General features: G+C 49.8%; 1 protein-coding gene across 1 annotated transcript; it reads left to right on the top strand.

Moving 5' to 3' along the window:
* Positions 1–937: 937 nt before the first annotated feature.
* On the top strand, positions 938–21632 carry LOC122375960 (protein SDA1 homolog). Its single transcript, XM_043355578.1, has 16 exons — positions 938–1212; positions 12154–12258; positions 12773–12871; positions 13128–13310; positions 13494–13727; positions 15427–15528; positions 15691–15816; positions 16129–16269; positions 16557–16660; positions 17008–17182; positions 17551–17682; positions 18006–18296; positions 19463–19671; positions 20280–20364; positions 20921–21082; positions 21316–21632. The coding sequence occupies exons 1-16, from the start codon at positions 1117–1119 to the stop codon at positions 21364–21366; spliced, it is 2295 nt and encodes a 764-aa protein (XP_043211513.1). The 5' UTR covers positions 938–1116; the 3' UTR covers positions 21367–21632.
* Positions 21633–27371: the final 5739 nt, after the last annotated feature.

Below are 27371 nucleotides of genomic sequence, written 5' to 3'. Positions count from 1 at the left end.
CTCAAGCAGAGTTAGTGGGAGTTATTGAGGGACAAAATGATTGGGGTTGCTAACTGGAACATTTGGGGGTGCCCGGAAAACCATTGGGGGTGCTCATTTGAGCATTGGGGGTGCTGCAGCACCCCCAAAAGTATACAAATCGACACCCATGCAAAGATTTGGCTCACATTCCCGACTCTATATTTTTAGTAGGTACTGCGGATCAAATCATCTCCCGTTCACTTACTCACATCCACGCGCACGACACACATTTGCACACTCATACCCGCACTACGCGCCGCGCCGATTAAATATAATTTAGACGGGGCGGTCCTGGATATAAACGAGAGTGCCCACCAGCCACCGCTATTTGCACTTTGCAGCGGGTCAGAAAGCCAACTAAAATCCAGGACATATGTCGGGGACTTCCGCAGCGCCTGGGCGTTGCGGGAGGGAAAAGATCGCTTACCGAAAGGTGTTGCCCCGACGACACCGCCCTGGCAAATGCCCCGAGAGACGGGCCCGCGAGTCCCAGGTCCCGGCCAGCCGCAGCCTTTCACCCGGCGGGCACGCCTTTCCCGCCGGAGGCTATCATACGGCGGACTGGCCTTACACGCACTCTGGTACTCCGGCCCGCCGCTCCTCGTCGATGTAGGTACGTACATACGCTTCGCGCTGAATTATGCCCTTACAAACTTTAAAGTTCACCAGTTACCGATTATAAGACGGCTGACAAAAACACATCATCAACTTTGTCCATTTTTTTAGTTGATTCGAATAATGCAATAAGATTCCCGATTCCTCATAGATAACTATATCTATGTAATTCCTTCAATGCAATATTAATTTCAGCCGACCTGGCAAGTGCAGAGTGCTGCATGTTTAAAAACGTTGGCTGTAATTTTGATGCATGTTTTCTAATAAGAAAAGTGCAGTGAAATAACGACAAAAAAATGTTCCGTTTATTGCGCAGAAAAGACATTTACACATGCGTGTCTGCTGTTTTGGTATACACACGTGTGTGTGACGTCGAAGGTACCCTGGCAGCTACGCGCCCTAATCCAACAAGAACAAGAACAAGAAGTGACGTCGAAGGGTATGTCACTTTGCCCTTAATTTTGTTATTTTTCGTCAAGCATGAATAGAACCGCGAGAGTTGGAAACCAGTTGCCTAATAATTTGCCTCAGCTACAAAACCTCATCAAGAGAGACCATGAAAGCTATCAGGAAGAGGTAAGCTGACACCAACGCTGACAGTGGCTTGCTGTTGCTGAAATCGAGATGAATTGTTTCACCGTCTTTACATTAGTGTTGATATCATTTTAATTATTCCATTTCAGTTTCATGAAATTACTTAAAGGAAACAGTTCACTTTCCTGAAATTAGTATTTTGCTATGGATTTCCGATATTTATGCTCAAAATGATCAGAAAATAAAATAAAAACTTTTTGTAAAAACAATTATTTTCTATATTTTAATATAGGACGAACTATATTCTATGTAAAATAATGTTTGACGCGGAAGCTTATTACGCGTTGACCAATCATATTGCGTAGTTGAAACCTACGCATGCTGCATTAGCTGTAAGCAGCATGCTGATTGGCTGACGATGCCGTGGCTGCATTCCTGTGCAAGGCACACATTCCTCTGCAAGGCACTCTTTTCGGAACGAGAAATGGAATATCTTCGTCTAGGGTGATCGTTGAGCCGTAAAAGCTCCTGATTTGTGCTAGTCTCAGCTCAAGCTACGAAACTGCTATTCCAGTTCAAAATCCCATGTTAAAAGTGAACTATTTCCTTTAACGGCTTACACTAAGTAGCATAGGTAGAAATATAATTTCTATTTTGTAGCGATCAGGGATGGTCCGTGGTTGATAGGAATCACCACAGCCAGTTTAAGTGTATTGTTTGGGCCTTGGGGCAAACCATGCCAGCTTTGATGTAAAGGGTATGCTGAACTTTGACATACAAATTTCTGTTACCTGTCCAGAATTGCTCAGTAAGATGCCAGATGGTAGGGAGGGGTCAGGGCCTGCTCATTAGTCATTGCTCAATAAGCTCTACTTAGTGTGAGCCATAGGCGGCGGAACGGGGAGGGCACCGTGTCCCCCTTTGATTTTGGCATTTTAACATTAGCCCTGTTGTGAAATGCGGAGCTCCCTCGCATCATCCTCACGCGACCAATACCGATGTTTTGATGGTTAACCGGGATGTGGAAATACAGGACGGTTGGACACCAGACCTCAAGTGTTTTATCACAATTAGATTAGATTAGATTTATGAATCGATTCTGATAATGGATGTTAGACGTTAGACACTATGGACGGTAGATTAGAACAAGACTTCGATTTATAAACGTTTTGAATCCAATCACAACATCTGGCGACCGTGACAGGACTCAGGACTAGCGAAATGGAAGCTTACATTGAAGTCGCAGCTAGACATGGATTGACAGGCGAAGCAGCGTTGACTTTCGCATGCAAACAACTAGAAAGAGAGGAGAGAAGACTGGAAAGAGAGAGGGAAAAGGAAAAGGAAGAGAGAGAAGAAAAAGCCCAGGAAAGAGATAGGGAAGAACGCGAAAAGGAACGAAAACATGAACTGGAGCTAGCAAGATTACGCGCCCCGTCGGAAACCTCGGCGGACACGGAGAGGCCGAGACGAGGCACTGTTACGGGTCCCAAAATGCCCACGTTCGACGAAGAAAAAGACAAAATGGATGCCTACATCAAGAGATTCGAGCGCCACGCCCGGCTCAATGATTGGCCGGAGCACCAATGGGCAGGGCACCTTAGTGCCCTCCTCACAGGAAAGGCTCTAGAAACATATTCCCGGCTTTCAGAAGAACAAGCGGAGTGGTATGAGGATTTAAAGGCAGCCTTGCTCGAGCGGTATGGGCTAACATCAGAGGGTTACCGCCTGAAACTGAGAAATATCTTACCAGAGACAGACGAGAGCCCAAGTCAATTTTTGTCTCGTCTTGAGTCATACTTGGCCAGGTGGATCGAGCTGTCGGGAACTGATGCTTCATACGAAGGTCTCTTCGATCTGATCGTGACTGAACAGTTCCTGGAAAGCTGCCCGGACTCCTTGGAAGTCTATCTCAAGGAGAAAGGATGCAAGGTGTCTGCTGACTTAGTCGAACATGCGGCGCAATATTTAGTCGCGCACGGTAAAACCTTGGAGTCTATGTTAAGACGATCAGTCGGCAAAAATATAGCATCAGCCACCGCCCTTGCGACCAGTTCTGGATCTCTTGGTCAGACATGCCTGTTCTGCGAGTACCAACATGCCACGAGCAAGTGTCGGAAAGCTAAGCATATGACCATAACTGACCGGCGAGATCGACTGATTCGAGCCGGCGCATGTTTTTGGTGCTTAGAACCCCGGCACCGCGCAGCGGAATGCCCGGCCAACAGACCCAGGTGCGAGCGGTGCTCGGGCCCCCACCACTCGTTGTTGTGCGAACGATCCGCATCTCGGACGGTCAACACAGCACAACTCGAGACATCAGCGACGGAGCCCTCCTCGAACCCGACGGTAATAGCCGCAAGCGCTAGCGGAGCGAGCGCTGGAGGCAATGGGGTCATTCTAATGCAGACGGCGCGGGTGTATGCAATGGGCGAAGCGGACCGAAAAGTAGTAAGGGTGATGCTGGACACCGGTAGTAACCAGTCGTTTGTGACATCCGCCGTGGCCGACCAGCTTCACTGCCAGCAGCTGGCCCTCGACGACATGAACGTGCAGTCGTTCGGAGGGGGGCAGACGAAGCAAAAGATGAGGAAGGTGCAGATATCACTAAAAGGCCTCTGTGACGGAACCCCACCTCTGGCGATCACAGCCTATGTCGTGCCGACGATCTGCAGCTCACCACCGAGAGCGGAGCCGGCGATCAGACGTCACGCTCACTTGAAAGGACTGCAGCTGGCTGAACCGGTGACACTGGAAGGCGAAGATCACACCATCTCCGTACTGATTGGACAGGACTACATGCGGGAGGTGATCGACGGCCGCATGAAGATCGGAACTGCCGGGCCCATCGCGCTGGGCTCGCGATTCGGCTGGATCATCTCCGGTCCCTCCGGCTCTGGGAAAGCAACTCAGGCAGCGACTTCCAACTTCATCAGAGCGGAGAAGGCCGAAGACCTCTTACAAGACCTCTGGAGCCTGGAGAAGGTAGGAATTAGTACCGAGGAAGCCGATGGTGGAAAGGACCGCATTCGCTGCGACGATGAAGTTAAACGCTCTTTTGAAGAGACGCTGGAGCGCCTACCAAACGGAAGGTATCAAGTCTGTTGGCCTTGGAAGGAAGGGATGAGAGCCTCCGTCCCGACGAATGAAATACTCGCGAGTACGAGGCTAAATGCCTGTGAAAGGTCACTTAAGAAGAAAGGACGGCTGGACGAGTATGATAACGCAATCCAAAACTACTTGGATGACGATCACGCGGAGAAGGCGCCAACCGTACCCGACGGGCCAGTGCATATTTTGGCCCATCAAGCTGTCTACAAAAAGAGCAAAGTGCGAGTAGTTTTCGATGCTGCAGCTGGACAACCAAGTGCCCTGAACGCAGGGTTGGCAGGGGGTGGCAAAAACTGTTTTTTGCCAGTGGTTTTAACCGGTTTAAACCGGCTGGCACAAACCCCGGTGGCAAAAACTGGCAAAAACTGGATAAAACTCAGGTGGGCCAAACCACAACTTTTCTAGTTAGGAATGGATCTGAAATGTACAGTGTGTCTAAAAAGAATGTACCGTCGCCACTACGTGGCGCTGGTGTCGCGAGCCGGTAGTTGGCTGAATCCGCACCAGACCACACATTCCCAGGCGCTAGGTGACAGCTGCGCAGCGGCCGGTAGTAGCGTAAGCCCGAACCTTCGTGACACGACCCCGGGGGGGGGGGAGGGAGGGGAGCGGGCGGGGCAGCGCGTGTAGGGAGGGGTGCTCCAGCAAGCTGGCAGTTGTCGCGGCCAAAGGTCAAGGGGTCACACACCAAGCGAACGGACGCTGATGTGGGTTCGTGGGGATCATGAACTTGTGTGTGGTAGGTGCGTCTTGCGATGCACGGGTGATACGCCAGGTCTAAGCCAAAGGATTCAGGGGAGAGCTGAAGAAAACACCTGGTCAACTACGGCGAATAATAGTGCTGAAAAATGGAAAGTATGGGTCAATGCAAGCCTTCATGACTTTAAACAACTTTCTGAGGACGCAAAGGCCAGCATTGAATAACGATATCCGGATCGAAATTAGCAATGATTTATAATTAAATGCCGAACTAATAGCGCTGCAAAACCCTCCTAGTAAATTGTCAAGTCGGATTATACCCACTTGAATTAAACTATCCTAAATAAAATTGTTAATTAACTTTCTAACACTGACGTTCTTTATCATACGATAAGTATGGGGTTAACCAAGATTCAGCATCTTCCGCGTTCAAACAATCACCTGTAAGGCTAGAACATTAATGGCCAGGTAAAAACATGGTCGGGATTTGATTAACCGGATTATAAGTCGATTTTTTTAGTCGGGATTTGATGTCAGATTTTTTTACGCCAACCGCATTTTTAAGTCAAGTCAGGTCACTGATCTATGACGTCATAAATGAGCAGTCCTAAAATGAACTGTGTGAAACTGTCCTAAACTGTCCTCAACATTTTAGGACTGTATGCACACTCCTAAAATGTTCAACTTCGCTACACCCTCAGTGCAGAGCTTTCATAGGGAGATGAAACTTACAGGATCTTATAGTATGATCGAGAGTCTCACAACTTGTATAAATGTATATCTCGGATTTTCTGAAGGGTCGCCTGAGATCAGGTCAGTCTCTCACCATTAAAAGTCAGGGAAATATGGAAATTGCTAGTTTGGTCCGAAAATGATATACAACTATCTCAAATTCTCAAGCACACGGAATCGTGATTTCATGCGCTCCTTGCAAGGTCTGATGCTTTAATTTTGCTTTGTTGATCTTGCGTGACGTCATTTATCACGTAACCAAGGGTATCAATTTTTCGTCAATAACTCCCGATCAACTAAAGCTACCGAGTCGATAAAGCCACTAATGGACATGAAAAGACCTGCCGAATCGATTGATATGCAATATGACCTCCTTTGACCAGCTTCGTGACCTGACGGGCTGTGACCTGACCTTGACCCGAGGTTAACACCTTAACTCTCGCCCATATTGGTGTTTTTCCAGCCGCAAACGTATAAGGGGGGGGGGGGGGGTCCGTTGGACCCTCCCTTGCCGTTTCGCCCCTGATCGAGCTAGAGCTTCACGGAAAAAACGAGCGTGTTGGCCGTGACGAGAGGAAGTCGATGATACCCAATTTTAAGGTCCTAGGTCATCGGTTGACTTTCCAGGTCAGGTCAATGACCCAAAAGTCGGGAAAATCGGGCCTGTTAGAAAGTCGTAAAGCGTGGCTGCTATGGGGTTTTCGGGGTGCTGATCACGAATATCATGTTAGTTTTGATCACAGATGATGTCTTCATGCATTTAGGCCAGGTCGGGTCAGGTCAGGTCAGGTCAACCAGTAAGGGTATTCGTAGTAGGTGGCAACCGCCTCTGACAGCTTCGCAACATGTTACGAGGGCACCAAAACTACTTCGTAAATGTTCATATGGCTGCTAAATTCGAATTCAGCTCCTAAAACTGGCCTAGAAACATGTAAAACTCGAAAAAGTGAACCGAGGTCATCAAAGGTCAATGACCTGACCTGACTTTCCGGTGACCTTGACACCCACCCTAATGCATGGAAGCAACATCATATCCCATGTTTGAACGCTTAAAACCACGAAAAGACTGCAAACGCGCCGCTAATGCGAGCCGACATACGCCGAATCGCGATTCCGACCAAACATGGTCTCGAAAAGTAGGTCGCAGGTCAAAGGTCATTAAGGTCAGGGTCATGACAATTTCAGGGTGGGTGTAAAATTGATTAACGCGAGGGTAACGAAAGTTTCGTCGCGATCGGCCGCTTTTTACGCGAGTTATTCGCGAAAAACCGAGGGAGGGGGTCCGTTCGACCCCCCCCCCTCTATACGGGCGAGGGTTAAGTTGATCTCACCCGAAGAAAAAGTATACCATTCGACACGCCTGAGCTAGACAAACACGATACTGCTAAAATCGCGGATCTGCGATCATTTTTAGCGAAGTTATTTACCAAAAACCGAACCTGTGCCTTGGGCCACTTGACCTGACCTCCGAAGTCATCGGCTGACCCTGGTCCTTAAATCGGAGAACAATCGCTGCATTTCGTAACGACGCACACGATCGTTTCTTTCGTGAGGCTCTAGCTCAATTAGGGGCGAATCGGCGAAGGGGGTTGTTTCCTCACTTCCAACCCCCAACGTCCCTCGGTATTCAGAAAACCTGAAGGTCCGGTGAGGGTTAAAACGTTTCTCCTGAACGAGGAAGAAATGTAAAAGTCAAAGCTCTATAGACGTCCTGTAAAAGTGGCCATAATAATAAATTCGTTAGAAATAAGTTGCTTTATAAACGACTTCCTCATATAAAATCGGGTGCTGGGACCAATCTTATAAACGCTTTAGAATGGACAGGGCGTCACTGGCTTAAGTTTGGGTGCAGAAAACGGAGCTATTACCTAAATGCAAAATGGTTTTCATGCATTTCAGTCCATTGTATATTGTCGGTCCCAGTGGCCGAGCTAAAAAAAAAAAATCGGTAGTGTTTTGCATCTTTTACGCCCTAAGAAACTACACCATCTATCGAAGTGGGCGAGCTGATTTGAATGGGAGGGCGCATTATGCACGAATCGAGTGCTTTCGTTTATTTTGGACTGTATTTTACCACATCCACTGCTGGTATCACTATTAATATTATCTAATGCCGTGAATACGACAGCATTCCATTTATAAGATTGGGCCAATGGAGTCGCGCCCCGCGAGCTCGGTTTTCCGCTGGGCCGCTACAGGCCAGGAAGTCGGTCTTCGCCTGAGGGCAGGACAAAGGTCAGCGAGGGAGCGCGGGGTCAGCCAGGTATCGCCAAGTGCCGAGCGGATGCCGCTCCCTCCCCTCTCTTCCCCTCTTCTCCCCTCCCCACCTCGGTATAGATGGGGAGGGACCGAACTGCCAATGACATGCGAGCGGTCAAGGCCGCTCGCGCGGCAGCGACCCTGGCGGCCGGATGCCGCAACTGGGATTCAGCCAAGTTACCGATTCGCCTCCTGTGGGAGAGCCAAACCAGGGGACATACTTTTTAGATATACTGTACAAATGCATTTCTTGATGTTATAGAGATGCACCAAACATTCTGAAGTTTGCCTCATTAGGTACTTATCCCTGCTTAAAATGTCTATGCATGTCAGTAGGCATCCACCACAGAATGTATTTCCATGTAGGGGAGTGGGGCAAAGCTGCCACGGTAGGGTGCAGTGCGCATATCAGTGGCAGATACCCCTTCGCACTTCTGATTGTGCAGGACTCACTCTTGCACTGGCTCATTTGTCACCCCCAAAAGGCGCCTTATGGAAAGCCCATGAAAATGTTTTTGAGTTATAGAACACTTCAACGGTCAATGTCACTTCTGGTTGAAAGCATAAAGCTTTCACCGAATTCTCCTAAAAAATGTTTCATCTTTAAATCCATGTCTAGGCATATCATTGTGCTGGTTTTTAGTTTTTGCCAGTTTTTGCCACTTTTTGCCGGTTAAAACCGGTTTAAACCGGCAAATGGCATAAACTAGTTTTTGCCGGCAAAAATGCCAACCCTGCCTGAACGATCATATCAATGCTGGACCCAACCTGATAGCCGATCTCACCGGCCTTCTCATTCGCTTCCGGTTCAGACGAGTGGGTCTCGTAGCTGACCTCGAGAAGGCATTCCTGCAAGTGGCACTGCATCCAGCTGAGCGGGACGTCACGCGCTTCCTATGGAGGGAAAGAGCGACCGATCCTGTCCCGACGACTTACCGGATGACAAGAGTTATCTTCGGCGTAAATGCGTCCCCGTTCCTCCTCCAAGCCACCATCAGGCATCACCTGAAGCTCTACGAACAGTCCGACCCCGAGCTGGTGACATTGCTGAAGCGAGACATATACTGTGATGACCTTATCACTAGTGTCGACACGGAAGAGGAGGCGGAGGAGGTCAAAGCTCGGACACAGTATATCTTCCTTGATGCAGGGATGGTCATGACAAAGTGGGACAGGAGTGCCTCGGGTGAAACGGCTGAAAGGAATATCGGTGATTGTGGGGAAACTGACCGGAAGGTACTGGGGGTGACCTGGCAGCCTGCTTCAGACGTTCTGGAGATGTGCACACGCACACTGGCAGAGTACGCTGCGGCGTTGCCGGAGACCAAGCGGACCATCCTGAAGATCGCCGCTGCGTTCTATGACCCGCTTGGCTTGATGGCGGCTTTCTCTGTCAGAGTCAAGATGCTCCTGAGGGCCCTGTGGAGACAAGGTCTGGACTGGGACGAACCAATCACGTCAGAGTCACGATTCCAATGGAGAAAGTGGCTTGCAGAGCTAACGCAGTTCGTGGCCTTCAGGGTTCCACGCTTCTACGGGCGACATGACGAAGTCTTCCAGTTACATGTCTTCTGTGATGCCAGTAAAGACGCTCTCGCCGCAGTAGTGTACATTCGCAGCAGTACTGATGCACCCGTCCAGGAAACGGCACTGGTCATCTGCAAAACACGACTCGCGCCGTCACAAGGCCTATCAATTCCCAGACTCGAACTTACTGCGGCGCTCATCGGAGCGCGTCTCCTAACCTTCGTGAAGAAGCACCTGCCAATCGCGCCGTCAGCAGAGTTCCTCTGGACGGACTCATCAGTCACCTTGCACTGGATCCGAAGTAATGCACTGAGGTGGGGAACGTACGTTCGGAACAGAGTCCACGAAATCCAAGCACTGACCTCACCTGACGCCTGGAGGCATTGCCCAGGGGTGGACAATCCCGCAGACCTGCCATCTCGAGGAGCATCATCGTCAGCACTGGCAAATGACCTGTGGACACGTGGCCCCGTGTGGCTTCGCATGCCTCACGCACAGTGGCCGGCACGGTATGAAGATGAGGAGGTACCAGCTGACTGCACGGTAGAGCAAGAGAAACAAGAAGTGAGCGTCAACGCGTGCTCCACCGCGGAAGATGTCGCTGGAATCGGTCAGCTGGTGCCACTGGAGAACTACAGCTCCCTGAAACGTCTGCATCGCGTCACTGCCTGGGTCATTCGCTGGACGAAGAAGGCACGGCGAGAAGAAGACACGGCGGGAGAACTCACCCAGGAGGAGATCCGGAGAGCTGGCGACCTATGGGTTGCACAGGCTCAGACCGACGCATTTAAAGATGAGAAAGCAAGGCTTCAGAGCGGACAAGATGTTCCCGGGACTTCAGATGTCTTCCATCTGAATCCGCATCTAAACAACGGGTTCCTGAGAGTGACCGGCCGTCTCCAAGAATCAGAACTGACTGCACAAGAAAAGTACCCGCTGATACTGCCCAGCAAACACCGCTACACCAAGCTGGTCATTCTAGACCTGCATGAGAACCTCTGTCATGCAGGGATACAGCAGACAATGTTCGCTCTCCGATCCCGGTTCTGGGTACCCCGGAGTCGCCAGACAGTGCGCCAGACCATACATGGCTGTGCAAGATGTCGGGTGTTTCGCCTGAAGCCACTGTCACAGGAGAGGGCGCCGCTTCCCAAGGAGAGGGTATGCAGTGGCGCACCCTTCTCGCGCATCGGTGTCGACCTGGGTGGACCCCTGTACTTCAAAGATGGCGAGAAATCTGAACCGGTGAAGGCCTACTTCGTCCTCTTCACCTGCACTGCCGTCCGCGCCGTCCACCTGGAGCTTGTGGAAACGCTTTCGACAGAAGACTTCCTGGCGGCCTTCGAGCGGTTCGTGGCTCGTCGTGGAAAACCCACAGTAGTTTTCAGCGACAACGCCACAAACTTTCGAGGAGCCGCATCCCGCTTGACCCATCTAGGCGTGACCTGGAAGTTTAACGTGCCAAGAGCCCCCTGGTGGGGAGGATTTTTTGAACGAATGGTGCGGACAACAAAAGACGCTCTGAGGAAGACATTGTACAAGAGCCTGATGACGTTCTCCGAGCTGCAAACAGTGTTATGTCGCATTGAGAGTGTCATAAATGCGAGACCACTTTCACCGCTCACTGAGGACATCAACGACGTACGGACTCTTTCGCCTGATGACTTCCTGCGAGATACGTCACATGAGTCTGCGGAGCGTGCCGCCACGGACCACCCGGAGACGGATGGCGAACCTGGGCGCTCTCTGGGAGCAAGATGGAGGTACCGACGGCAGGTCCTTCAGCACCTATGGCAAAGGTGGGCACGAGAGTACGTGAGGGAGCTGAGAGTACCGCGCCGTGAGCCAAATGACCAGCCCAAGGTGGGGGACATGGTCTTGATCGGCGATAACACGAAGACATCACCAGCACTCTGGCAGATGGGCAAAATCACCCAGCTGCACCAGGGACGGGACGGTTTGACCCGGTCTGCGACAGTGCGAACAGCTGGTGGTGAGCTCGCGCGGCCAGTCCAGAGACTGTACCCCCTGGAAGCAACCTGACTTCCAGTGTCACAGAGACCGGTACAACAGAAGCGCGTGCTGGCGCACTTTCGCGGGGGGAGGATGTTGTGAAATGCGGAGCTCCCTCGCATCATCCTCACGCGACCAATACCGATGTTTTGATGGTTAACCGGGATGTGGAAATACAGGACGGTTGGACCCCAGACCTCAAGTGTTTTATCACAATTAGATTAGATTAGATTTATGAATCGATTCTGATAATGGATGTTAGACGTTAGACACTATGGACGGTAGATTAGAACAAGACTTCGATTTATAAATCTAATCTAATCTAATTGTGATAAAACACTTGAGGTCTGGGGTCCAACCGTCCTGTATTTCCACATCCCGGTTAACCATCAAAACATCGGTATTGGTCGCGTGAGGATGATGCGAGGGAGCTCCGCATTTCACAACAGACCTATGGGTGTTGCATGGAAAGAATGGGACCAAAAGTTGGCAGTGCCCCCCTTAATTGAAGAATTTCCGTCAATACTGGTGTGAGCTATGCCAGTCCATTTGTTATAGCATTTGTGCTAAATTTTTCAAGACCATAAGCTTTGCATCTACTGATTTGAGTTGGTGACACTATGTGATGCTTGCCCATTCCAGTTTAACCAGCAATGGCGCCACTACCAGTCAACAATGCAGGTGTTCCGGCTCCAACCAGATCAATACAACCAGAACCTGGATGAGCTGACCATGTTTGTGGCACAGGTAATACTTTTTTCAGCCTCATGAAGGTTCTAAACTGTTGACTGATGGCTGGAGAACTGACACTATTATCCTAGCATTGTGTAGGTATCTGTCATTAAGTTTAAAAGAAATATATGTTTTAATGGTGCTTGATTCATTACTTTTAAATTGAAACTGAAATTTATATGCAATGCTAGCAAACTTCAAGCTAACATTTCCAAGTTCTAATGTCTTCGTGGTGGGAATATTCAAGCTATAGGGGTCTATGTTTTAGCTTTTATCCTGTGACCTCTCATACCTAACCTGAACATATCACCCCGGAGCAACATATACATAGTAAAGGTAGGTAGTTAATTGCTAACAAAAGTTTGACAAAAGGGGAAGTCTGACAAAGAACTGAGAGGGGTCTCCAGTTACTTATAACTTGCTAGGGAAAACAAAGGGACGTTTCGTCTTGAAAAGCTGAAACCAAATGTTACAAAAACTGTTAAGCCATTTTATCTCATCAGACATCTGACGAAGCTCTGTCCGACAGGTGGCTCACTGCTACCCGGAGACGCTGGCGCTCTACCCCCAGGAGCTGATGGACATGCTCCGACAGTACAGCACCGTCATTGACACAGACATGCGCATGGTGAGACATGACCAGGATGAGAGGGGATTCCTATTTTGTGTTTTGCTGTCAGAGTGCTGTTTTTTAGCGATATGATAGCTGTGCGACGATGTGCAATAGTATCAGTGGCCATAAACGTAATAGGTATGCGGAACTGAAAGTCATAAACTCAAACTCCAACGCAAACGGAAGATTTTGCGATAATGGAAATGTGGAGTACCTTTTCGCTAGAACCCGATGCGTCTTAATCATCTTTTGACGTTCGATTTATTTATAGACGTTCGTGAAGGCCCTGATACTGCTGCGGAACAAGAACCTGCTGACTCCCACGGCACTGCTGGAGCTGTTCTTTGAGCTGCTGCGCTGTCAGGACAAGGCGCTGAGGGATTTTCTGCAGAGTCACATCGTCAGTGACATCAAAAACGTGAACGCTAAACGGAAAAACATGAAACTCAACTCGGTAAGAAATCAGAAACAGATGAGCGTGGAGTTCAATTCGTCTTTGTTTTCTTGTGCGGAGAATCAAATAATTGCACACTGCAGAAGTAGGTATAGCTAAGGCTTTCACTTTCTTATTGGACGTGCGTTCGTGTAAAAGACTACGCCGACTGACGATGCATTGTCTCGCTCCTCTTATCCACAGACATTGCAGAACTTCATGTACAGCATGCTCAAGGACAGTCACGCCAAGGCGGCCAAGATCGCGCTGGACGTCATGATCGACCTCTACAAGAAGGGCGTGTGGAACGACCAGAAGACGGTAAATGTCATCACCACCGCCCTCTTCTCCAAGACCACCAAGGTGATGGTGACTGCGCTGAAGTTCTTCCTGGGCAAGGACGAGGACGAGGAAGATTCGTCAGACAGCGAGTCAGAGGTGCGGACTTCGCCGAGCAAATGTTGGCGATGTTACGGCGATGTTGAGCATGTTTACACACGATGGTCATGCGTTTTGTGTCTCCAAATTTCTCTTGCTGCAAAATCTGTAAGCACACCACTGTAACTCCGAAGGGCTACATTTTATTCCTCGATTTAAAGACGGTGGCATCTTTTTACTAAGATGTCGCTGGAGTCCTATCTATCACACCGTTCCGTGCTTCTATATTCAGGATACTGAAATCCTTCTCCTCCACGCCGCAACCCCCCTCCGGGCTGGACAGGCAACTTTATCTCATGCGGGCTGCTCCCTTGGAGCGGCACCGCTGCTCCCGAGGGAGCGCACCCCGTAGCCGGGTGCAGTGAGTGCCTTGGGGCTGGGTGGCCTGTCCTCTGGACGGGCTCAGCCCCGGCGACTCACTAGGGTGCCTGCCCAGACCAATGTCTCCCCCTAACGGGTGTCTACTAATTAATGAGAAAAAGTTCAGATAGTTAATACGAACCTTTAATGGTAATAAATAATCTGCATATCTCACACGCTGAAAGACATGTCTGTTGCGAATGTCAATCACAGTTTCACAGTTTCGCTACAGAAACAGGATCCCCTTCGATGGGGTGCGAAGGGCAAGGTGAGGGGTGTCAATGTGCCTGCTGGTGTGACGCCACTATATTTGCCACTATTACGTCGTAATTTTTGCTGTAGAAAATGTACAATTGAGTACCGGAGGTGCACACAGGCACCTGAGGCCACAAAAGCGCAGCAACGCAGAGAATAACAGCGTTTGCGTCGGCTAATCAGGGGCACGCTGTCAACTGGTGAGAACGCATGGATATGGTAATGGGTGAAGAGAGCTGTTTGACCTACCCAGAAACAGAAATGTCGTCTATTGCCGTTTTGTATGCTCCTGTGAGGGGTGATACAACTGCAACCTGTGGACACGTCTCCTTGCCGGTTTCCAGCTTACTGATGTGGCTAGACCGTCTCTCCGGAAGGGGAGGTACTGCCAGTCACTTGTCCAAAATGAGTTATCATTGGGAGGATGTTCTATAGTGCGAGGGACGGCAAATAGATGCGTTGATTTCTACCTTTTAGGGCAGCAAGGTAAAAAAAAGACGAATACTACCCAAATGGCGACTATGCACTCTGATTTCACGTAGTTTTCGTCCATTATCCAATTAAAACCATCACAATGTTGGAGGGGGTCGGCGTACCCATGAAAGATCGAGAAGGTAATCCACCCTGCGTGTCGCAGCTGTGGCCGATTGAATACTTCTGAGGCTTTGTCAAGAAAGAAATATATCCAGGGGACAAAACTGTAGTTTTGGACCGACATCTGAAGACGGGAAGGCGGGAATTATCGGTCTCGTTTGACGCGGAGGTGCCGCGACGTTTGATCAAGGGGTTCGGGTGGCGCGTGCGGCGTGACATGAAACATGGTGTGCTCAGTGTGCTGCGCTGAAGGTATTTGATAATCAATAGATGGATGCATAAGCATGCAAATTTTCGACTATGTAAGTTACAAAATACCCAAGATATAAGCCTTTAAACTTTTTCTCATTAATTAGTAGACACCCGTTATATCCTATCATCCTCCCGGCTCTGAAATGGTCTCATTGGACCGAAAGAGCCTAACCCAAAAAAAAACAAACAAACAATCCTATCTATTCACGATGTGTTTAATGATCGCCGTCTTTTTCAGGATGATACAACGGCGGCAAAGGCTGTTATCACCTCATCCAACTTTACCAAGAAGACCAGAAAGAAGAAGAGAGCCCTGGAAAAGGCAAAGGCCCTGGCTAATGTGAGTTACACAAGCCGTGAGCGTTCATCTGGTTTTGCACCGCTCACTGTCTTTCACTCATCGTTTCAAATAATTTCACTGCATTTTCCTTCGTTATGTTTTACAAAAGTAATTTTGTCATCTTGTACCTAATGAATAATTCATGTGACAACCCATCTTCAGAAATCGAAAAAGAAGAAAAAGAAGAGTGAGTCGTTCAACTTCTCAGCGCTGCACCTGGTGAACGACGCCCAGGGTTTGGCTGAGCGGCTCTACAAGAAGCTGGAGACACTGAATGAGCGCTATGAGGTGGGTGCAACCGGCAACGGGTAGGCGATGCGAAGGCCTTCTCCCCCAAAAGTTCGTCCGCATCTGCGGTTGGAGACCCTGCCTTTTATCAGGCTGCTTTATGTTCGTCTTTTTTTGTAATAGTCATTTTCTCAGTTTAGTTGTTATCGCCCTTGAGGTTAGAACATGTGCAAACCGGTTTCTGTGCCTACTTCAAGAGTGACCAGTCCCATTTCGATCAAACTTGGTATTAGATCGCCGATATTTTTTTGTTAGGCTATAGCATCGATTATTCCACTCTCCCGTTTCATTCCGTCCCCGTTTCGTCCACAGGTGAAGCTGATGATGATGAGTCTGATTTCGCGTCTGGTGGGCATTCACGAACTGTTCCTGTTCAACTTCTACCCGCTGCTGCAGCGTTTCCTGCAGCCCCACCAGAGGGATGTGACGCGCATCCTGCAGTATGCTGCTCAGGTCGGTCACCGGATGATATTCTGACCTTATACACGCTCATAATTTGATGCATCTTGGGGCATTAGTATATTTTGTCCAAAAGCGATCCAAGGCATTAGAACACTTTTTGGCGTGGGTGGTAATTGGTGCCGCTCAATTAGATTAGCCGTTTTGAGGCTGTGGTTTCTGAACTAAGATGTCGCTTATCCCAAGCACCGCCGTCATCGTTCAAAGTTCACTGGCTCACTTTGCCATTATTGTGTAAATCGGTGTTGTATGGGTCAACGTCTCTCTATCCTGTTCTTTAGGCGTCCCACGTGCTGGTACCGCCGGATGTGATCCAGCCGATGCTGATGACCATCGCCAACAACTTCGTCACCGAGCGCAACTCGTCCGAGGTCATCACCGTTGGGTGAGTCGAGTGGTTCTGCTAACTGGAGAGGCTCTTTGCTACCGACAGAGACGCAGTACATAGTACCGTCAAAGACGGGTGATTCCAACAGAGACTATATAATTCCGACTTAGATGTGGGACAGACAGTTATTTTATATTTGTTTTTACACTCAGTTTGGTCATTGGTGCAACTTTAGCTGAAGGTTGGCGCAGCCATTGCGATATCACGCTTCTTTTCTTTATTGTGCTATTTTGTTCGAGTTTAATGCCACGAGTCATATGCTTAGAACGGAAGCATGATTCGATGATGGCGTCATTTCTTATTCATGTAGACTTATTTTCGCCAACATTTTCCCCCGCCGACAGTATCAACGCGATCCGCGAGGTGTGCGTGCGTTGTCCTCTGGCGATGGGGGAGGACCTGCTGCAGGACCTGGCGCAGTACAAAAAGTACCGCGACAAGAACGTGATGATGGCGGCGCGCTCTCTGATCCAGCACTACCGCACCACCCACCCCGAGCTGCTGCACAGAAAGGACCGCGTGAGTCCTGGAGAACGTTTGGGGACTGTGTAGTCGCGTGACTCGTGCTTGGGATTTTGGGGTGTTTGGATGGAATTAAGTGGATAAGGTTTGAATAAAATAATGTGTTAAGCTGGTATGTGAGTCGGGTTCTTGTGATAAAAAATTGTTAATCGGAATATCAGGATGGTCCTTTTCTTGATTATCGTTGACCTTTTGACTATTGGTATGCCGTTCTCATCTTTATGAAAGGATTCATATCTCGCACACTCTTCTCCATGCAACAACAGCTAATGCCGTCACTTCAGCATCTTGTGCCTGTTTACAGTTACCTGCACCGAACTGCTTTGACTGTGTTTGACCGTGACTGGTTTGTGTCGTGGTTCCAGGGCCGTCCGACAGAGGCCACTGGTGAGCTCGATCGGCCGGCCTACGGAGCCGTCAGCGCGCGTGACTATATCCCCGGCGCCGAGGTGTTGGACCCGGAGAACCCCACAGAGGACGACGGCAGAGGCGACGAGGTGAGGACGTGGGAAAAGATGGTGTGGGGCACGATTAGATCAGGAGTGATAAGTGGAACGTTAGCTGAGGCAGTGTGCCTGTAGGCAGACATAATTTTGGCGTGAAATAAACCAGGAACGTTGTGAGATAGATCGATGATTATTGCATTCCATATAAAGCACAGTGATTGATGCTCTACATTATTGTCTGAGACAACTCTGCCGTCAGCATAAGAACGAATATCTCTGCGTTTACCGCTTAATCTCCAGCCAGCCCCACTGTGTCCATATATCCGTGCCGCTTTCCCCCCGTCTAACACCGCCTCCCCCTCGCTGTTCCCCAGGACGACTCTGACGGGTGGGTGAACGTGTCGGATGGAGAAATTGATGACGAGGAAGGCGATGGTGAGGACGCCGAGCTGGAGGAGGGCGCTGAGGACTCAGAAGATGAGGAGGGTGAAGCTGAGGAGGGCGCCGAAGGAGAGGAATCGGGCGAGGAGGTCGAGGACGAAGAAGGGGAGGAGGAAGACGATGAGGGAGAGGAAAGCGACGAGGATGAAAAAGTGGAAGAGAAAGCAAAAACAAATGTGAAGACTCCGCAGAGGTCCAGGAAATCGTCAGTCAGTAGCAAGGTGGTAAGTTATAGACAGGTCGGCTGAATGGCCTGGATTTTTACGTCAGTTTCAGACACTGGGCGGTGAAACAGATGAGGGCATTTCATATCACTGCCAGCCAGCCCTAGCAGCTGCTTCTTGGTCAATCGCGGAACTTATATCAGACATTTGAACCGTCCCCGGCGTCGACAACTTTCAGCCAAACTTTAATGCTCTCAATGATGGCTGCTAATGTCGCTCTTTTTAAAATGTCCCTGGTGTCATGGTTTGAATTACTTGAGACCTATGGCTCGCCCAGGTCACGCTCCCGGCTCAGTGACCTCGTTGACCTCTTAGCCCGTGCGTTCGGAAGACAAACCAACTTGTCGGCGTCGAAGTTGCGTCTTTCTACCGGGTTCGGCCGTAGTGTGACTCTTTGTCGGCCGAACTACAACCGGCAGTCGCGGCCCGTGACCTATATGCGGCGACATTTGGCCTTGGGGCATGTTTCCGTGACCTATTCGTGACCCGGAGACGGTAGCGCTGACCTCTGGGTAATCCGCGGCGGGCGTCCGGTCTGAGAAGTTCAGAGTGTTTCTCTGATTGGTGCCGTAATGTCACAATGGTGGAAGCTTAGCATTTCCGAAGCTGGCCGGTGATGTGTGCACCTTTGCCTTTTATCGTTACCTGATGATACAATTCGGAGAGCTGACACGTTGGAGATATGCTTGTAACTAAGGGATCGGATCCCTGGTATGACTGAAATTTTGTCGACAACACATTGATTCGGCAATAAGCCAATAAGGACCAAGGAAGTTGAAAATTCGCGACTGCGTCCACGTTTTTAGGGGTTTGATATAAAACAATTAACGCGATTGTAGAATGTAGGTCTACACAGACTGCACAATGCACATTGGTGAACAATGCGGAGGACGTTCATGTGTAGTGCATTGAAGCCTGAAAATCTACACCGGTCTTTCTCAACCGGTGGTTTTATTTAAATCATAAGCGCCGCGAATCATAAGGGATGCGTTACAAAGGTGTTCGGTCACAAATTGTATGCCGACACAGCCGTCTATAGTCTTGGTTTTGTTAATCTTTATGTCTCGATGTGTAAGACTGGATCTCATGAGTTTGATTTCAGCAGTCTTTCTAACCCAACATCACTCAGAAACTTTGTGAATTAAATTGACTCTCTCCCTCTGCAGTCTCGCTCGTCACAGAAGTCCGGCTCGGCGCTGAGCACGCTCTCCAAGGAGGAGAAGATGGCACGTGCCTCGGCCGTGGTGTCGTCCCGCCTGCTCACTGACTCTGACTTCCGGAGGATCGAGCGCGCGCAGCTGGCCAAACAGATGGACCCGCTGAAGAAGGGAGGCAAGAGGAAGGCGGATGAGATGATCGAGGAGGAAGAGGAGAGGTGGGTGATGATAGGGAGAGAATGACAAACAAGTTGGGTGGTGATATTTTGAAGGGGGTGGTGGGTGGTGTAGTTGGGGTGGAGATGGCGAGGTGAATTACTTATTATTGTGCTGGGTCGGGGATTGAGCTATACGCATGACGTAAGGGTTGTAGTATCAGGATGACATATCTGAGGAGTATCAGAGTTACCCGGAGAAAAAGCGGGATATGTGGAAATAAGCGGAGATGCGTGCTGAAAACTTCGACGCAATTCCTAGGGGTAGTGCGAACATGTAATTACGCTTCCGGAGATCGGGTTGGAGGATAAGGTTTGCTGCACAGGCTAGCTCGTGTAACTGAGGTTAGCCGTCTTGTATTACACTAAGTTCCGGTAGTTTTCTGTCCAGGATGCTGGTCCAGAGAAGTTTTAAGTGCGTGCTATTGAAGCATTTGCGTGTGTCACACTATTAGAGAAATGTTATTCCATCAATCGCTTATTTTATGGGGTGGTTGAAAAGTCGACCTTAACTAAACCATTGCACTTTTAATTTAGTAACACCTTTCGTTAATGTGTCTTTTCGGAATGTATAATGCTCTCATTGGTCTAAGACGCCTCTCTTGTTACAGGGGTGAGATTGTGACGCTGAAAAACATTGAGAGGATTCATAAGAAGCCCAAAGCAGATAAGGAGACCCGACTGCTCACCGCAAAGGTAAGTGTCTTTTGCCGTTCATTGCTGGCTGTGGACGAATAGCAGAACCAGTTCATTTTAATCGTTAGGAAGTTGAATCGTTGAATCGTTTATACCCGCTTAATCATTTCAATTGATTTTGTTTTGATGTCTTGCTTCGTTTTTATTTATAGCTTAGGTATCCCTCACTCGAGCATTATCTTTATAATGCTGTTACGCTGTAGTTGATAGCTCTTACATAACCGCTCTCTAATTCCTGTTTGGTAACATTTTTTCTACAATGATAGGTCTGTGAGCCCCTGTTTCGCGTGATAGGGGACTTCTGGAACTATGTCGAGTCGATCGTCTGGCATCGAGAAGCTGATCGTCATACTTCAGTACAAATTGATATCTTGATTCGTGCGCTACCGGTACTCGACTTCGACCCAAAGGCAAAACGCTTTTAGTGTTTTGTCCAGACGCGAACACAGAACACACGGCATTGATATGAACGTCCGGTTCGTGTAACCACGTCACTTTGCCAAATGTTTTGTGCAGTTAACTGATGCTTGCCTTGTCCCGTGCGCTCCCATTACAGGCGGGAAAGCCAGACCGAGAGCAGCTGAAGTTTGGCCGACCTAAGGGCCGGGTCAATCCGAACGCAAGTACCACCAACAAGGAAAAGAAGAAGACCAAGAACTTCATGATGCTCCGGCATAAACTGAAGAACAAAACCAAAAAGTCGTTCAGCGAGAAACAGGTTCGTACTTGTTCCATTGGAATCTGTAAACATCTTAACTATGGAAACTCAGTTAATCAAACGGCAGGAGCGAAAGATCTTTCCTAGGCAGCAGTTTTGTTTCTCATTATTTGGACCAGCTCATTGATAATTTTTGACATTTTTTCTCTTTGTTCGCAACTGGTTTGAATGATGGGGATTGGGGACCTACTGGTTTTCAGTTCTCACTGAAAAATTTCTTCCGTCTTTTTCAGAGGTCATTGCGGGATTCGTTGCTGAAACGAAAGAAGAAGTCGAAATACTAGTGCCTAGTTTGACAATATTCATACTGAAGAGCTGCAATTGTTAGGGATACTTGCCCGGTGGCTCCTCATTTGTATTCGTTTCATTGATACAGTGTGTACTGATACTGGGGAAATATCACCCGAAGGTGACGAAGTGAAGGATCCAAGTGAGGTGAGGATGTTAAACGTGACTGTTTTATAACATTGTCCGCTGCTGCCTCGAGTGAAATGTGACGCGTTGCATATTGTTGATCGAAAACATAGGTTAATAATGAAACAAATGTCGATGTTCTGTTTGCTCATCAACTGCATATCATAGGTAGTTCCATATCATAGTTCAGTTTTGCTTTATCGGAATTCCTTACTCACACATCAGTTAAATTTTTAGTTATCAACACATTCGAAAGGACAGTTTGAAGTGCATTGTGAGACAATACGAGATTTCATCCACGTTCGCAATGAACACGAACAGCTATACTCTTCGGTATTACGTGCAAACTTTTGACGCTGATGATATGTGCAGTGTGCCCTCTGCAGTTTGGGCGCATAAAGCCCAAATCAAATCCTTATCAGCATGGAAACTTCTGAAGAGTATCTTACATCTGGTATCAATATCCTTCATCGAGAAAGTTTTTTCCTTCTAATAGTCGCTGTTTTTCCCGACTCTTCAAACTCAGCCTTTCCCCGTGAAGTGGCCTCTGGGCCTCTTCTCCACTACCGGTTTGGTGTCGTGCGTCTTCGCGGCCGGTCGATATCGAATAGGTACGATACGGGGACGTTCTAGGAATGATCTCGGTGGATCGGGACGCCGTCTTTGTGACCGGAAACGGCACCACTTCCGTTCGATAGGCACACTCCTGTTCGGTCGAGTTCCTTGAAGACCGGTCTACAGGCCGCGCAAGTTGCATAGATAGTAACGGTAAATTATACTCTTAGCATTCCAGGAGTCGACGGGGGCTTTCTGGGACGATTGCTCCTCTGAAGGCTGTGAAGTGTGAAGAAGTTAGTGAGTAGTCGAATTGGTAAACTGGCCTTCGTGGGACTTCGGTGCAATACCTCATCCGTTGTGCAGGGCGCCTGCCTATGCTCTCGTTTATCGGTACGCCCCCCGAACACCCACCAACTTGCCTCGTGTGTAATGCACCGACACCAAATTTGGGATTCCAAATCGACGATGCGAAACCCATCTTCTTCTCTTGCAAGCCCCTCTGCCAGCTTTTGTATGTAACTTCAATTTAAAACCCGTTTGGCAAGGTCATGCGACGGCTAATGCGTATTGATATAATATAAACGTTTTGTCGGTACCAATGGATTTGTATGTAACTATAGGCAGGTAATCCCTAGAGCGTAATGCATCGCGACGCTGCCTCTCGTTTCAGATTTGACGTCTTTTTACCGGTGTGGCTGGCAGCTCGATTCTTGAAACTTGACTGTTCTAGGTTTTATATCAAAGCGGATATGACATACATTTAAGCAGAGCGGCCTTTTCTACGCATCAAATTGAAATGCGTGGGTTGCGTTCAGTGATTGGTATACAAAGTTACATAGCGGAGAATACGAGTACAGTGCAACAGTAGCGGCGGAACACCTTCAATTAAGGGGGGGGGGGGGGCACTGCCGACTTTTGGTCCCATTCTTTCCATGCAACGCCCATAGGGCTAATGTTAAAATGCCCAAATCAAAGGGGGGCACGGTGCCCCGGTGCCCTCCCCGTTCCGCCGCCTATGCAGTGCAATATACTTTCGTAGAAGGTTTATGCATAAATTACCAAGCGATCTGCAGATGAAGAGAAGCATCAAACCATTCGCATTCGGTGATTTTGGGGGTGGGGGACAGGGTGCCTGGTCGCGGCTAAATCCCATGGTCAATGGACACGTGATCATAAATCCCAACCTGCAGTGCCGTTTGCTGGCGACAAACTTCCGCCCGCTTGCCGCTGAACATTGAATTTGAGTGGGTTCCCAACTCTCCTGATATCCCCCTGAATGACATCGTAACTTCGCTAATCTAACGCTGACCGCTCTTCCACCTATCCCCCACGGATTCACCACCTAAAAACCTTCCATTGACCCCTTGGCCACCCCTGGCTGGCCTGACGGCTAACACCGACCCTGACCTCCGCTGACCTCACCCCTCCCCTCCCCCGACCCTGTCCACTCCTGGCCCTGACCGTGGGCGCCCTGTCCGTGCAGAGTGCCGGCGACTCGCCCGCCGCCGCCTCCGGCCGCGTCGCGTCACTACCGACGGGCTTCCGGGTGTGGCGGCGCGTCGGCGTCGGCACCGGCACTGTCGACGGGCGCCGAGCGGGTATTTTGGGCCGCCGCCGCCGCTGCGACTCAGGTAAGCGCCCGCCTCGCTCCTCTGAGTCGAGCCGACGGCGAAACGCCGGCTGCGGGTGACGGCCGCGACGACCACGACGGTCCCCCGTCGACCACGACGGCACAACGTGGTCGAACTGTCGGTGGGAGGGAGGGGGCTGGTGAAGCATGCGGTCACGACCCTCTCGGGCTGAGCTGGCTAGTTCTAGTTTTCTTAGGCGTGGATGGACGGAGGAACTCCACGTAATGAGCGCATCGAGAAAGTGATATCAGATTGCGTTTTGCGGCAGACACAAAGCGTGTGACGAGTTACTTACTTTGTTTATCTTGTTTGTTATTTCTTTTCGGCATCATCTACTATTATAAATCTTAAAAAGTCCGCCGCCGTCGGGGTTACGCAGCCGGCGTTACTCCCAAAAACGGCTATTGCGGCGCCGTCGATTGACGCAGGAGGGTGAAATTTTCACGTCTCGTGGGTCACGTAATTCAACAGGTCGTATTAAATTTTGGGCACGATGCGGCCGGGGGTGCGCCCGTGGCGCGTGCTCATGTGCGCCATGGGGTTAGCATTAGAATCGCGACCGGCGCCGAGCAGAGGGCACGTGCTTTAGGCTCAGTTGTTCGCTTAAAAAACTGAGTGGAAACAATCACAGCCGGCAGTTCATTGACCTTTGACAACAAAGGCCGACACAAGGCACCGCTCGCCAAGGGGATTCGCCAGTAAATACAATTAATTTGTTTTTGCAATATCTCAGCCGTTTCTGGGCCGATTTAGCTGAAACTTGGACTGTCGGTGGTAGTGTAGTGTAGTGTAGGGTAGGGTAGGGTAGGGTAGGGTAGGGTAGGGTAGGGTAGGGAAGGGTAGGGTAGGGTAGGGGTAGGGTAGGGTAGGATAGGGTAGTGTAGGAGTAGGGTAGGGTATGGTAGGGTAGGCGTAGGGTAGGGTAGGTTAGGTTAGGGTAGGGTAGGGTAGGGTAGGGTAGTGTAAGGGTAGGGTAGGGTAGGGTAGGGTAAGGTAGGGTAGGGTAGGGTAGTAGGGTAGGGTATAGGGACTAGGGTAGGGTAGGGTAGGGTAGGGTAGAGTTAGGTAGGGTAGAGTTAGGTAGGGTAGGGTAGGGTAGGGTAGTAGGGTAGTAGAGTAGGGTAGGGTAGGGTAGTAGGGTAGGGTAGGGTAGGGTAAGGTAGGGTAGGGTAAGGTAGGGTAGGGAAGGGTAGGGTAGGGGTAGGGTAGGGTAGGGTAGTGTAGGGTAGGGTAGGGTAGGGTAGTGTAAGGGTAGGGTAGGGTAGGGTAGGGTAGGGTAGTAGGGTAGGGACTAGGGTAGGGTAGTGTAGGGTAGGGTAGGGTAGGGTAGGGTAGTAGGGTAGGGACTAGGGTAGGGTAGTGTAGGGTAGGGTAGGGTAGGGTAGGGTAGGGTAAGGTAGGGTAGGGTAGGGTATGGTAGGGTAGTAGGGTAGGGTAGGGTATGGTAGGGTAGGGTAGGTTAGGGTAGCAGAGTAGGGTATGGTATGGTAGGGTAGGGTAAGGTAGGGTAGAGTAGAGTAGAGTAGGGTAGGGTAGGGTAGGGTAGGGTAGGGAGTAGGGTAGGATAGGGGTAGGGTAGGGGTAGGGTAGGGGTAGGGTAGGGAAGGGTAGGGTAGGGTAGGGTAGTGTAAAGGTAGGGTAGGGTAGGGTAGTGTAGGAGTAGGGTAGGGTAGGGTAGGGTAGGGTAGGGTAGGGTAAGGGTAGGGTAGGGTGGGGTAGGTTAGGTTAGGTTAGGGTAGGGTAGGGTAAGGGTAGGGTAGTGTAAGGGTAGGGTAGGGTAGGGTAGGGTAGGGTAGGGTAGGGTAGGGTAGGGTAGGGTAGGGTAGGGTAGGGTAGTAGGGTAGGGTAGGGACTAGGGTAGGGTAGGGTAGGGTAGGGTAAGGTAGGGTAGGGTAGGGTAGGGTAGAGTTAGGTAGGGTAGGGTAGTAGGGTAGGTTAGGGTAGGGTAGGGTAAGGTAGTAGGGTAGGGTAGAGTAGGGTAGGGTATGGTAGGGTAGGGTAGGGTAGGGTAGGGTAGTGTAGGGTAGGGTAGGGTAGGGTAGGGGGTAGGGTAGGATAGGGTAGGGGTAGGGCACGGGTAGGGTAGGGTAGGATAGGGTAGGTTAGGGTAGTAGAGTAGGGTAGGGTAGGGTAGTAGGATAGGGTAGGGTAGGGTAAGGTAGGGTAGGGTAGAGTAGGGTATGGTAGGGTAGGGTAGGATAGGGTAGGGTAGGTTAGTGTAGGAGTAGGGTAGGGTAGGAAAGGGTAGGGTAGGGTAGGGTAAGGTAGGGTAGTGTATGAGTAGGGTGGGGTAGGGTAGGGTAGTGTAGGGTAGGGTAGGGTAGGATAGTGTAGGGGTAGGGTAGGGTAGGGTAGGGTAGGTTAGTGTAGGAGTAGGGTAGGGTAGGGTAGGGTAAGGTAGGGTAGTGTATGAGTAGGGTAGGGTAGGGTAGGGTAGGATAGTGTAGGGGTAGGTACCCCTACGCGACCGGTTAGGGTATAGTGTAGGGGTAGGGTAGGGTAGGGTAGGATAGAGTAGGGTAGGTTAGTGTAGGAGTAGGGTAGGGTAGGGTAGGGTAGGGTAGGGTAGGATAAGGTAGGGTAGTGTATGAGTAGGGTAGGGTAGGGTAGGGTAGGGTAGGGTAGGATAGTGTAGGGGTAGGGTAGGGTAGGGTAGGGTAGGTTAGGGTCGGGTAGGGTAGGGGTAGGGTAGGGTAGGGTAGGGTAGGGAAGGGTAGGGTAGGGTAGGGTAGGGTAGGGAAGGGTAGGGTAGGGTAGGGTAGTGGTAAGATAGGGTAGGGTAGTGTAGGGGTAGGGTAGGGTAGGGTAGGAGGGTAGGGTAGGGTAGTGAAGGGGTAGGGTAGGGTAGGGAAGGGTAGGGTAGGGTAGTGCAGGGGTAGGGTAGGGTATGGTAGGGTAGTGTAGGGGTAGGGTAGGGGTAGGGTAGGGTAGGGGTAGGGTTGAGTTAAAAAAGGGCCCAACATACAAAACACTTGAACACCCCGCAACTGTCACCATCCCTTACAGTTCAATTAAAAACAGCTACCCAAATCTACACAAATGATACAGCTAAAAATACAAGTCAATAACCCAAACTAATGCACCCGTAACATAACATAAATCAAAACATACAGTTATCGCGTAAACCTGTACCTCTAGTCTACTATTATAAATCTTAAAAAGTCCGCCGCCGCCCACGCCGCCGCCGTCGGGTTACTCCCAAAAAGGCTTATTGCGGCGCTGTCGATGGACGCAGGAGGTGAAATTTTTACCAGTCGTTGGGTCACGTAATAAAACAGGTCGTATTAAATTTTGGGCACGATGCGGCAAGGGGTGCGCCCGTGGCGCGTGCTCATGTGCGCCATAGGGTTAGCATTAGAATCGGCAAAAACAGGCTATTGCTCGGAAACGGTAAGGGCTGCGGGGGTGAAATTTTCCGCCAAGTCGGTCGCGTGCACTCATTTGTCGTATTAAATTTTCGACGGTGTGGGTTCAGCGGTTGCACGTGATGGGGCCGCGACCGGCGCCGAGCAGAGGGCACGTGCTTTAGGCTCAGTTGTTCGCTTAGAAAACTGAGTGAAAAGCATCAGAGCCAACGAAGGCCGACCACCAACACCGCTCGCCAAGGGGATTCGCCAGTAAATACAATTAATTTGTTTTTTGCAATATCTCAGCCGTTTCTGGGCCGATTTAGCTGAAACTTGGAC

Source organism: Amphibalanus amphitrite, unplaced genomic scaffold (assembly GCF_019059575.1).
Source record: "Amphibalanus amphitrite isolate SeventyFive unplaced genomic scaffold, NRLGWU_Aamphi_draft 001969F_arrow, whole genome shotgun sequence".
Lineage (NCBI taxonomy): Eukaryota > Metazoa > Arthropoda > Thecostraca > Balanomorpha > Balanidae > Amphibalanus > Amphibalanus amphitrite.
Note: the sequence above shows the minus strand (reverse complement) of the source record. Positions and strands in the feature narration are given on the sequence as shown.